The 14,002-nt window shown below is 39.5% G+C and overlaps 1 protein-coding gene across 6 annotated transcripts in view; it reads left to right on the plus strand.

Moving 5' to 3' along the window:
• aopep (aminopeptidase O (putative)) overlaps nucleotides 1-14,002 on the plus strand; it is a 106,529-nt gene that overhangs the window by 91,728 nt on the left and 799 nt on the right. For 4 of the 6 annotated variants that reach the window (XR_001776945.2, XM_017306880.2, XM_017306881.2 and 1 more), the window contains exons 16-17: nucleotides 4,559-4,645; nucleotides 4,781-4,929. Coding sequence is in view for 3 of the 6 variants with exons in the window: in XM_017306880.2 (XP_017162369.2) it covers nucleotides 4,559-4,645; nucleotides 4,781-4,921 (228 nt within the window). In the remaining 3 variants the exon portion in view is untranslated. Of the gene's footprint in view, nucleotides 1-4,558; nucleotides 4,646-4,780; nucleotides 4,930-14,002 lie in introns of those variants that run through there. The other 2 variants (XR_014088945.1, XM_017306883.2) reach the window with 2 other exon arrangements.

Here is a 14,002-nt window from a genome sequence, read left to right on the forward strand (position 1 = left end):
TGTGTAAAAAAAAAAAATTAAAACATCTTGAATTTTCCATCTGCATTACATTAGGGTCCACTTTTTGTAGGTAATAATACATTTATTGAAGTGAGTGGCTGTGATGTGACAAAATGCAGAAAAGTTCAACTGTGATGAATACCTTTATAAGTCAATGTAGGTTTTATTTTATATATATATATATATATATATATATATATATATATATATATATATATATATATATATATATATATATATATATATATACTGTACTCTGTGCAGTATATTTTTGACTGTATTGGTATTTGCAATAACCAAGTTTATTTTGCTGTACAGAGTTGCTGTAAAGTACAGGAAAACACAGCTGTGGCAGAAACCCGTAAACTGTCCACACCAACCTCTGTCGTTAACACATGGCTCATTTTGAAAAGGAAAATTGTGATACATATTTAGGTTTTTACAGCTTCCTATTAATTATACGAGCTGTTTTTGAGGCTGCAGTGCGTCTAATGGGACTCAGATGTTTTGTTGTGGAGACACTTGAGCAGTTACTGAACTGAGTCCTGATGAGAAAAGGTGCATTAAAATATTTCAATAGAAAAATTACACTGTCTATGACATAATCACATAAATCAAAAAACTGTATCCTTTTAAGTTGTATAATCGCTCAGTGGCTGCTTATCGACCTCGTAGTAACAAAACGAAGGCCGCTCTGTGTTTGGCCTCGGATCCAGCTTTCAGGACCAGGAGACTTCCTGGCAGATAAAATGCAGATTCTCCTCCACAATTTCCAGGAAAAAAAGCTCTCACTATTTGCTAAAAATAAGCAGGACCATTACGCAAGTAGTGATGCGGAAATAACACACTTGCAGAAACATTCGCCCTTACACACCTCTCTAAAGGCAGTGCCGCTGTCCGGGGTTATTTGTCACGTTCTTAAGAGGTTAATCAATTTCAACTCTCCTCATAAATCCGGTTATTTATTTTTCTGTCTGAAACTTATTTTCTTCCACTTCTCACTTTCTTGCACCACAACCACATTCTCTTCTGATAAATGATCATTCATTTGTATAAAACTCTTGGATTAAAACAGATCTGAGTGCCGTTTCAGTCACAGATGGGAGCTTTCTGGAGTTAATGAGTATTGGATGATATAAATGGACGTTTATGATTCTAAAAGGGAGCTGATAATACAATCACTTTATAATGGTGCTTTGTCAGATCGAACAGCATACATGTCACCTCCTCTTATGATAGTTTCACAACATATATGTATATATATTTCACTGAAATGTGATCTGATCACAGCATGCTGTTACATAATGTTTCACCATATGTTCTTGTGCTAAACAAATATCTGCAGAGTGCCGAGACACTGTGGAATAAAAGTGATAAGAAAGCTCGTCTTTGAGCAGAAAATGCTGCCATGTAGGATTTTTGTGACTGTGAAAATCTGAACCAAAGTGAGAAGCTGACTGCCATTGTGCGTGCAACCAGGCGGCTTTGTGTTGGCTGTTAGTGGCCATGAATATTTGTGCTGGTGGACCTGTGTGCATATGTTTGTATGTAAGAGTGCGGGTGCGTGACTTTGGCCCACTTCCCTTCCTAACCTGGTGTGATTTGAGGTTGAGTGTAAATCTACCTGTGCACGTTTGGTGGGGTGCACATGTGTGAAAGGCGACTCGTTCTATTAAGTTTGCTGACCACAGGTTTCTCTGGAGCAGTTCAAGAATTTGGTTTATGCTGAGTAAAACAGCTGTCAACTGTTGCAGATCCTTTTTTTCATAAACAGTTATCTTTTGTGTGAGTTCTAATCTGAGGGTAAGATTATGTAGGTTGCATCAAACATCATTTTTAGTGTTTTTTTAAATACTTCTTGTCAAATTGTTACAGGGTTTTGCTCATGTGGGTTGTAGTCTGTTGCCTCTGAGGAGAGATGGGACTGGTGGGCATTAAATTACAATGTTCCAGCCTTATATTGTTATATCACAGTGTTTACACTGTGAAACTCAATTATCACATCATAGTAAGTGGATTAAACTTTATACAGCATTTTCTACTTATACTGACCACTAAAACTGCTGTACATTGGAGCTACAGTCATTCACAAATCTATGAATGATGTCCATTACCATGTTTGGCGTTTCATACAAGTATCAAAAATAACAACTGTCAAACACTAACAAACATAAACTATTAACATGATTGTTGAGATATTTACTGGCTGGAAAAACATGTTAAGTTGGAGATTTCTTTATCTTCCATTTACATTTTGTGCATGATGGCACGAAATTAGTGACTAAATTAGTGGCACAATTTCTCTCCCTCCTTTCACAGGCAGTTGGGACACTTTACCCCTTGGCAATATTGTTTAAAATGTGACTGCCAGGCTGGCTGATAAATGGCAAGTGGTAAAAAAAAATGAGAGTAGACTACCAATGGGTGAAGGTCGTCAATCATCATGTTTCAGAACAAATTAATCAAGTGAAAGCTAATTTGACATGTACATACTTCCCTGACCAATGATGCAGACAAAGCAAACCTTCCTGAAGTGACCACTGATCCAGCAGATAGCAGTCAACCTGCTCTAAAAATCAAGCTCACACACTATTAAGCAGAATTTGGAGCATTTAGATAGCAGCAAATAAAGACAAAAGATAGTCTGTAACTCTGCTAGCACACTGAATATTTAAGCAACAGTTGTTGTTCCTGTGTGTGATAACACCGGGGGTAGAGAGGAGTGAAGGGAAGAGCAGTGGTGCAGTAATAAATGAAGGAATGTCACTGCGTAATTGCATGTGCTGTCAGGAAGAGGGGCCCTGCGAGAGGAAACATAGTTTAAAAAAAAAAAAAAAAAGGGAGAAGAAGAGGTGCACCAAGCAGCTGCTGTGCCCCAAGGCTCTCCCCAGGAATGTAACCCAGTATAGTCAGCAGCTGCTGGGGCTGCACAGGCCAGGAGGGCAGAACTGGCACTAGAGGGTAAACATATTGTGCACACTCTTGCAAAGACAGGAAGACATATTTCTAGAGGGAAATGGAGCTGAATTTTTGAATGTATCTTCTTTTTGAGTTCTTACTAAATACAACTTAATAATAATTAAAAAAAAACTATTTAAAACTAACCGTTTTGGCTTCCAAATGAAGCTGGTTGGTCTCAGTTGTGACACTGCAAAGATGAAAGGAGAAGGATGTAGCGTTTTAAAGACTCAAACTTCTGTTATGAGAGTGAAAGCTTGAAAAAAGGCCTTGGAGGGATCACTTCTGCTCAGTTTCTAAAACCTCTAAATGAATTCCTGTACCTTTTCTTTTCCCCAAAGCTTGAGCTGCTGAGATCGAATCAATCACCAGAAATCCCACACTGAATTCTTCAAGGGACTAGTTTATTACCCTGACTCTGTGGAGACACTTTGAGGAAGACTGAAAACACCCACGAAAAATGCAGTCAAGAGGGAAACAGCTAAGCTTTAAAAGAATTGATGATGCTTTAAAAGATTTTTCATCTCGGAATTTTTAGCGCTCCTCAATATCTTTTATCGTCCTCTGCCAGTCTCCTCAACAAATATATAAATGTGCATACACACACACACACACACACACACACCCCCACGCACACGCACACACACACACACACACACACACACACACACACACACTCACACTCATGCGCTCTCGTATCAGATGATGACGGATGATGGTTGAGGCAGGGACAGAGGCAGTCTCTGATCTCTCCTGTAACCGCAGCAACAGAGCTCCTATTGATCCTCCAGGAAAAAGGCCAGGCAGCAGCTTTCACAAACGCACACACACATACAGTTAAACAACAAAAACACAGTCAGAAAATCAAATTGAAGTTTCATCACGTGTTTAGATATTATTTTCAGTTTTAACAGAAACCCAGATCTGTTAATTCTACATTAACATTCTTTAACGAATGAACTGCTCACCTCTGATCCAGTGACCACTGGAGATGGGCAGCAGGCCACCTGCGACCCTGCATGGACAAGCTGTTCCAGACAGTGGATGGGTGAATGGATTTTTAAAGAAATATAACATTCAACATTATTGTGCTTCTCAATGACAACGCAAGAATGATTACCAAAATGTACTGACGAATAAAGACGTCAAAGAAAATCAAGTGAATTCAGGTTTATTTATTGTACATTTCAGACAGCAATTTCAAATTCAATATGCTTAGAAATAAAACCATAAAACTAGATGATCAAACATGGACAATTTATAAAGCCCAGCAACAACAAGATATGTTGTTTGACAAATGGGTTGGGTGCTATGGCTGCGACAATGAGTCTGTTTTTATCCCAAGACGCCTCATTTGCAGCGGCACTTATCCTGTGACAATGAATGCCTACAAACTCTAAATTAAGCCTTTGGCTACATTGGTACAATTATGGCATCGCTTGTGCTGCCTCCACCTATCACCTACTGGGCCATGTAGCTTGGTAACTAAATTTCTTCAAAGCCCACAGGTGGTGCAAAGAAGGGAAAATGTACAATATTCTGAAATTGAAATTTAGTATTTATCGCTAACATGTTTTTTTCCCCCCTGTTTTGGTTGCAGGTCCGACATCGCTGGTGTGAGCTGGTGGTTAAGCACACTTACTCTCAAGCTTACTGTGATGTTGAGGACTTTCTGCTTCATGATCAGGTAAAACATTAGCATTAGCCCTCTATTCTATAATCATTCAAGTCATGTAGAAAAGCAAAAAGAAGATTTAGAACAAAATGTGTGTGGGGGGGTGCATGCGTGTGTGTGAACTGATGAACTGTGTGTGTGTTTCAGGCGATGGGTGTGTATCTTTACGGGGAGCTGATGGTTCAGGAGGATCCAGAGCAGCAGGCGTTGGCTCGTCGATGTCTCGCGTTGGTCCAGGAGGAAATGGACCAATCAGCACGCAGAGTTGTGGAGGAGATGATTCTGTGACACTGGAGGTGAAGTGTCATTTTTGTTTAGCAGATTTTTAGTTTTAGTCGCTCCTACAGGGTTTCTGTTACTCCACTGAACTGTAGCTTTCAGTTCTGCTGGTTCTTTTCCTTTCAACAGTTTGAGTAGAAACTGCTAACGTTAACCAACATGTGTCTTAAAAGTCCAGATACTTCACTGAAAATGAACATGTATTGGATATGTCGGGGTAATTATTGTCTCATAAAAGTTTTTTACTGAAACTTTGCCTTATTTGACCTGGTGCTCTGCAGAGGCATCTGATAAAGAAAGCTTTGTGTTGAATCTATTTTGATCCAATCGATCCAAGCAGGGAGTCTACATGTGAATTTGCTGGCTACCTTGGCTGCGCATTCCTTTCTGACCTGTAAGCGAGCTCCTAGACTCGTGAGGTTTCACGGCAGCACCATTACCATATTTGTCAGAGAAGGAATTTGGGAATTTGTTCCTCAAACAAACTGTGCTGGAAGACAGTAAAACAGAGAAAATGGGTCAGTGAGCATGTGCTGAAGGGCTCAGGATGGTCTCCACTCAATTTGGAGCGATTTGCACACAGTCCAGCCTGGAATTCCTCCACTGGGTGTTGTTTATATGCATAATCACAGCTGTCAACTAGTGGCCTCCTGGCTTATCCTGAGCAGTGAGGGGTTTCTTACTCTGGCACTAAATGAAGGGAAGATGAAAAGTTTCCTTCTCTCGTTTGGAGAGAACGAAAAGCGAAACAGAGACTGGTGTGCAAACAGATCACCTGGATGTTGGACAATTTAAATAATTATAGCAAAATGTTAAAAGCATACTGGTCACGGAATTATCATTTTTCCAAATTTGCTGGATATAGTTGTCTTGTCTTGTGTTGATGACTTTGAAACAGAAAGTGCCTGAAAATCACCCTTATTCATGACTAAATCCAACTCTGTTTTGTTCTCTATCCAGGAGCTTTTGTCAGTCCGAATCAGCAAGCAGGTTGTTTAAAAAAAAAAAAATGTCTTAGGTGTTGAAAAAGAAAAAAGACTGTCACTAAATTCTGAGCACAATGGAGGAATAATAAATACTATAATGAATTAGTAGTGTTTAAATTAGAGACTCACAATATTAGGAAAACATCCAATATGCAATAATGTTAGTGAATGGTACAATGAGGTTATGACTTGTGATAAATAAATAAACAAATTAAAAAAAATAAATAAACAAACACAGTTAACAGTTAACTTTCTGTTTTGGATTCCTTGCAAACAGACCACACATGGGGCATATAGGCCATTCAGATATAAATATATATATATATATATATATATATATATATATATATATATATATATATACACACACACTAATTCAATTTTCATCCATGGCCATCAGAGTCCCCAGACCTAAATCCTATAGAAAACCTGTGCGGTAAACTAAAAACATAAAAGAATATTCGGGACGATCAAAATTATGTTTTCAGTTCCATTCCTGGAAAGCCAATGTCCTGTACATTTTACATTCCTCCCAGTTCCAGAACACCTGAATGAAATGAATGGCTCATTACCAGCCCAGCAACACTTGACATGCAGAGGAGGTCAGTCAGCCATTTGATAAAGGCATGCTGGAGCAGGGATACACCTTAAAGTTGCAGGATTGTGGCTCTCGAGAACAGGAGATCTATTCCACACACTGAGCAAATACACTCAAATTAAACATTAGGTTTTTCTAAAGGCTTGATTGTAACGCTGTTATAGAAGACTAATTTATTTTAAGGCTTTTTACACATCTTTACCAGATGCGGCTGATACCGTGTCTGAAACTTGCATGAATATTACATGATCATAAAAAAATCCCACCAAAATATAAGCAGGTACAGCAAATGATTTATTTTTTTGGCTTAAATCAAATGGAGCTGTTATTATTTCTCCTCCTTCCACCTAATAACACTCGAGAAGGCATCCGTGACCTTGGTTAGCTCAGACTCTGTTTTTAGCGGCACCTTTTGCCAGAAGGTGCTGCTAAAAACTTGTCCAGCATCAACCCTCACAGCTCTGAATCCGTTTCGTCGAGCTGCCAGGGCAGGCTTTTATCTTCAGATACAGTTTTTTTCCTGCATTTGCTCTGGATGTGAAAGGCTTTCTCTACAAGTGTTTGGCATCCGGCTCTGTCCTGATAAATCTCGCTGACACAGATACGCTGCCACAACCATTCCCACATCCTTCTGCCATTCCTCCTCCTCCTCCTCCTGTCACCTCAGAAGAGCAGAAGAAGCATTTAGAGATTAATACTCCAACTTTTACTATGACTTCCCCTCGGACCGACCCAAGCAAGCCCCCATAAACATCAGTGGATCCCACTGGTCATCCGAGATCTCACTCCAATTAAAATGATGGATGAACAGACCTCCTTGCTGCCTTTTCATTTCTCTCTGTAGGGAGGTGGATTTATGTTTCCCTACTCAGTTTGAGTTCCTAATCGTCTTTTTTTTTCCCTTTACTTGACAGGGTTCCTACACAGTCTGGAACTTGATTTCAGCATTCTCAAAGTTTGAATAAGCCTGAAAAAGGAAGCTAGAGTATTAAGAAATATGACATTTCCAGACTTTATTCCATGTTCCAATGGATTATGGAATGTTGTCCTTCGTTCCTCCTTGGGTCCTACCTCCCTTGCCGTCATGTCGTCATTCTGTCTTCAAGCAGTTTATTGTGTCCTTCCTTTCTTTGCTCCTAGATGTCATTCTGCTCCTTGTTTCTTGTAACCACCTTCCTTCCTTGTGCTTTTCTTTCTTTACTTTCATCCTCCCTTACTTAGGTCCTCATGTCTTTCCCATCTTCTTCTGTCCCTTCTTTTATACCTCTTTTCTTATGATTCCTTATGCTAAGTCTTTGTTCCCATTTTCCATTCCTTGCTTTGTTCCTTACTTCCTTCTGTCCTATGTATCATTCTCTCTTCTTTTACTTCTTCCTACCTCCCTTTCTTGTTTTTGTCATTCTGTTTTTCCTTCATTCGTGTCATTTATTGCATACCGTCTCAGTCTTTTTTCCTTCTTTCTCTCCCTTCCTTGCTCATGCCCTTCATGGCCATGTTTTCTTACTTTCATGGCTCCTTTCTTCTATTTTTTTTTTTTTTTGCAGCCCTCATTATGCCCACTGCAGAAATATAATTTTATGCACTGTGAATTTTGGTATTTGATATTTTAAGAAGACTGAACTGGTAAACCCTTGGTTATTTACATAGAAAATGTGTAGGAACCCTAACTTGAACGGTCCTCCCTGTACCCTTTCCCCCAAACATTCAGTCTCAATCACAGTGGATTATGTTGATTTTGCTGAGGCAGGCTGAGTGGGTTTTAACTGAAAACAACATGTCTATGAAGGCGTGCTCCCTCCTCCACTTTGTTTTTGAACCTGAAAAGCACAACTCTTTAGAGTATTAGGGTGGTCTTTCTGTACCTTTTTTTTTTTTTCGTTTTTCCATCCTTCCCTCCTCGCTGTCTTGTAATTTTCCTCCCCCCAGTACATGCCTTTGGAATCCCTCTTGATCCGCTTAATGAGGGGCATATCGCCGGGTCAGCCAAGCGTGGCGAATAGGAGACGAGAAGAAGGGTAACCAAGGAAATAGTGGGTGAGAGTAAGGCAGTGAATGATCTGCAGTTGTGGTCTTTCACGGCTGAGTTCTTATGGCAGACATGAGGGGAGAAAAACAGGAGGCCAGAGCAGAGACCGTTTTTACTTTCAGGGTGTTCGCAGTGAACTGGAGTCTCATTCAGCAGGTAGAGAGAGAGAGAGAGGGAGGGAAATGAGAGACAGAGAGGAGATCTTGTTCTTTCATGTCTGGGCTGTGAGGGTTCCTGGCGTGCTGATTTGTGGCTTATGATAAAATCACATTGCCAGGGATTACCACACAGTCCTGACCCCGCCGGCTGCTCTGGCAACCAGATCTCCTTCAATGCACAAACATCTTCACGCACTTACACACTGAAGAAACCAGAACTCTAGAAGGCCTGATTATTTAAGGGTTTGCGTGATTACGTTTGAGGAGACGGTGATTTGAAATGACGACGATGAGGGGGACTCATCAGCACGATGGTTTGACCACACGTCAATCACCTGGGCCAGCTTCTGAACCCTCTCTCCAGCCAGATACAGAGCTTAGCTGATTGGTGAACAGTGATTGATTTCCTCTTTGTTCACAGTGGCTAAGTTCTGCACCTGAGGAGAGCTTGACCCAGACAGGGAGACAATGGGAAGAAAATAAATGTGTGTAGAGACAGCGGAGCCGTATTTTGCAGCCTCTTCAAAGTCCCACAATCTCTTTATCTTCCGCTTCTTTGCCGTTTCTGGATCGTTTCTCACCTCTTTCTTTCGAGCTCTTATCCCAGTCATCGTTTTCCAGAGCCTGCATGTAAAACCTCCCCACACACATCTCCGCCTCTGCTTTGATCCATATATCCAGGATGATTCTGCACATGATGCCTTTATCGGGCTCTGTAATCCTGGCAAAGGTGGAGAGCCAAGCACCTTGGTGGGTCTACTTGCTGTGTACTAATGAGGCCTACTGAGACCCTGACTCTGCTTACCGACGCTGACATAGATTTAATCAAACACAAAGCAGCGACCACAATCTGACTCGTCATCATAGTCCTTATTCTGCACCACAGTCTCGTTTCACAGCATTCTGTCAGTCAAAGTAACAGTTAGACCTGGCAGCAACATATAGCAGTGCTTCCCACTGATGCAATACATTTAAACTCAAGTTACAGTGCCTTGCAGAAGTATGAATAATACTTTTTTTCTCTTTTTACATTTTATAAAGTTGCAACCACAAACCTCAGGGTATAACATTAGGATAATGATGGGGTTAATCTCTTTATAAAGCCTATTAAAAACATTGAAGCTAAACAACTAAAAAAAATTCAATATTTACTGCAGTTGAAACTTGTAACCTGTTGTAATACAAGGACAGGTGTTTTTTTTGGACGGAGTAATAACAGAACTTTGGCCTTGACTTGACGAGGGGTTATTTTATTTTATATGCTTTATTATATATCTTGCATCTTATTTCTTATTCATTCTGTCAGTGTCCATAACATCAAAACTATATGCAAGATTAAATAAAAAGAAATTTAATTGAATATTAATAAAAATGCAACAAATGGGATGTAAAATGCAATTACCTAAAAGCGAAGTTGTAATCCCATGTTTTAAAGAGATTAATTACAGCATTATACAAAAATAATATACATTTATAGAATAGATTAATGCAAAGCGCAGCATAACTGTGAAGGAAGAGGAAATGACATGGTTTTAAGTGCACCTAAACAAGTCAAAAAGGTTAATAAAAGTCTGCTGTGAGTTTGGTGTATGTCTCAACCAGCTGGTGAAGCTCTCCCCTCTCTGTGGGTTATGTCAGCTTTAAATCGGAAACCAAAGTTTAAATGTTTAGTTTTGAATCGTTATTCAGATGGATAAATTGATATAAGAGACTTTCATGCCATTTTTTCACCATTTCTTGAAAGACATGTCCCCAATTTATCCCATGGGTTTGTTTTGCACAAAATAGGTGGGACGCCAAACTCCCATACTGTTCAACTTCACTTAAAAATCAACTACAAAGTAAACATTAGGGTGTTCTAAGAGTACAATGATCCATAACACACATCAAAACTTCTTTTGGAATTTAAGAAGTTTGGTCAATTTTTTATTTTTTTTTTGCAACTTGCTAAGCTAAATTTATTCTAATATTTGTAGATATACAAGTCTGTATGTAAATATATTTTTAACTTTTTTTCTCCTGTATGTATACTTTTGACCCAATTTATTAGAAAGAAAATCCACACTAAATTCAAAATTGTCCACTCAGTCACTGTTTTTCAAATTTATTATGGAAGTACAGCATTACATTTTTTCATTATTACAAAAAATGTGGTCCAAATAAATCAAAAGCCCAAAATACATTTATTCATGCAAATGAGTGCATGTATGCTTTTAATGAGAACTCTAAATGCTGAGCTTGTTATCCGTTAGGGGAAAGAAACGCTGACTTTTTTTTGAGAAATTTGTTTTCTCCCTCAAATATGCACCAAATCTTGGCAAAAATATTTAAAATGTACCATTCAATATCTCTCAGTCCTCTTAATTCATAGTTGTATTACAAAAACTGAAGGCTGAACTACAACTTTCTGAATTTACTGGGGAAACTTTGCGTGAAGCTCTTTCTTGGCTTGTTGCAGTTCCATTTTTACTGCCTTACAGTTCCAAGATTTAAGGTTCGAGTCTTTAATGTTGGCCAAGTCAACTTACTCACATCTTCTCAGAAAAAAAGGCAAACAGTTCTTTGACTTTGCAATCAAACTGGGAAACAGATGTAATATTTTAAAAAAAAACTGATTAAGACAAATTTAAATCACTTTAAACCCCCCTCCCCCAAAAAATATCTTTTCGGTGCTTAAAGAATCTGGAGGATTAGGTTTAACATGACGTTGGTGGTGAAAAGTGCTGCTGAGGCGTCCCTGGCTGATGTGCATTGATTTCTGATCTAATCGGAGCCTGAGGCAGCCCAGATACAGAGAGGCAAGTTCTCACACATTCCCACTCAGAGAGGAAAAACAAGGCCAAGGCCTCAAAGATGAATCTCCTGATAGCATTTTCAAGGTTCTTCAGCGGGTTAGATGTCATTCTAACTTTATTGGATCCATTAAGTGTTTTTATACAGTAGATTTAATTTGCATTACGCAAGCGTCTTTTGTTTAGTCTCAGACTCAGATCTTGTAAAACACCCGCTGGAATTTGCAGCTTGGTCATGCGACATGCTTCGTTTGAAGATCCTACTGAGACAAGACTCCCAAATTAGTGGAAAAAAAGATAAAAAACATAAAGGTGCTGTGCAAGAAGGTGCTTGTTTCTTTAGAAAACACATTGATCAATAACTGTCTTCATACGTTGAGGTCAAAAGGGAATCACCATGGAATAGCCACACCACTAGCTGCGCAATATTTGCATGTTCTAACTAATCAAAAAATAAAAAATAAAGTAAATCAAAAAATCTCCTTCCAGATAAGTGCGCTTATCTTCTGACAGCCAATCTGTTGATATCTGCAGCTGGGATGTTTGCTAAAGAGTGTAAAATACCAACTTAAAGCATTAACTTCAGCTGCATTGTGTGGGTGTGCGTGTGTGTGTGCAGTCTGCGAAGAGTCTGATGTACAACAAGCTAATTGTGATACATTTCTAGATCACTGTGCTCCTTGATCTAAGCCGTGACAGATGGCTGAAAATGAATTTCAAACTGGTCAGTCTTGGTTCCTTTTTCACATCTTCTGCTAGAATATATATGGAGTGAGGAGGTATTACAGCGCTCTACATCGGCGACGACAAAATGACGACTAAACGAGGACAGATGTGTGAATTAGCAATGAGGGCCATGTGGAGCTTGCCATTTTTAGACCTATATTTAGGGCCTGTTAAAAGAGTAATGACCATCAAAGCCCTATAAAAAAAGAAAGAAAAAAAAAGAGGAATTACCATCAGAGCCTGAATCTAAAGAGTGATTTATTACTCACTAATGGGAAGGGAAATGGTTCTCTGCACATCAAAGGATCAAGCAACGCTGTATAAAGCTTCCGAAAATAAACTGATTTGCCCCACAAAAAGCCCACATCTTCTCCTCATGTGTGTTTAAACTGATTGTCTCTTTTATGTCAAGTGCATTTCAAAAAGCTGAAATGCAATGGATTGCATTTCAAAGAGCGCATTGGAAAATTCTTTAGTCTGAAATGAGGCAGTGTGTGGGCATCAGAGAAGGTGATGAGATGTGACCATTTTGCATTTTACACGGTCTCACACAGGTATTCACATCACAACACAACCACAACTCTGTGTGGATTTTATATGACAGATTGATACAAAGTGGTGAGAATTTACAAAGTGGAAGGAAACCTGATTATTGTTTTGCCTCTTTACTCTGGTGTTCCTTAATAAAACCGAGTGCAACCAGCTGACTTCAGATAACACCTGACTGGTAGTAGTGTGTGTAGTTTCAAGTCAGCATAAATTCAGGTGTAAAGGCCTGAGAGGCACCAGGAAGAACAAGGACCATGGCAGACAGGTCTGGTACAGGCCAGTCCTGGAAGAAAAGTTGACACTGCAGTGAAGGTTCACCTTCTGTCAGGACAGTGGTTTCTTTCACAAAATATTTGTGTCATAAATTTGCCTGGATGAACCACTTCTAAGCTAGTTCTGACCATTTATATACCTCAAGCGGAAGATGCAGGATAACATTTATACCATCATTAGCGAATGGTATAAAATTTGCGTCAGACATCTCTCCATGCCATTTCTTTTAATACAATAATGTTGGATTAACTCAGCTTAGCAATATTGTTTTTGCCTGAGTAAAAACTTCAAATGCTCATGCTTTTCAAGCCTGCGGCGGTCTGGTTGGTCAAACCATTTGTCCCCACTAACTCAACTAGAGCTGGCTTGCCCTTATACAAGTTGGCTGATAGGCAGGTGAAAAGCTATCTTTGCTTGGAGAGTCAGAGGTATAACAGCAGTGTTCTTTCTGTGCCAGCTTTGCATCAGTATTCTCGAACCACTCTGGCCATTTGACGGCTACAGAAATTGAACAGCCTTGAAAGCACACAAATCGGGTTTCTGGTAGGTTTGCGTTGGTGTCATTGAAGACAAAATACAAAATAATCTGTTCACAGTCAACTTTGGACGAGAAAGACATTCGGGCTGGGATTCCTGTGCCTACTGAGCTGATAATCAGTCCTATACAACCACTGGCTCAGTTCAGCAGGAACAGGAGTCCAGTCCACTAACAACAGGATCAAAAACCGGTTCCACCTGGCACGTCACAAACAAATAGCCATTCAGTTGAACTGTTAAAACTTTCATTTGATGAAATGATCAGGAAATAAGTTTCAGCTTTGTTTTTGAAGGAAACCAACTGATCTGTAAACTACACATCACACACCGGGCCAGGGTTACGCTCCATGAAAAATAAAACAAAGTACACCGTTTATGGCAGCAATAGATCTGTCAATGGCTTCATATCGGAAGCGCCAAGACTACTTACAACTGAAAGAAAAAT

This window comes from Poecilia reticulata, chromosome 9 (genome assembly GCF_904066995.2).
Source record: "Poecilia reticulata chromosome 9, P_reticulata-male-v2, whole genome shotgun sequence".
Classification (NCBI taxonomy): Eukaryota; Metazoa; Chordata; class Actinopteri; order Cyprinodontiformes; family Poeciliidae; genus Poecilia; species Poecilia reticulata.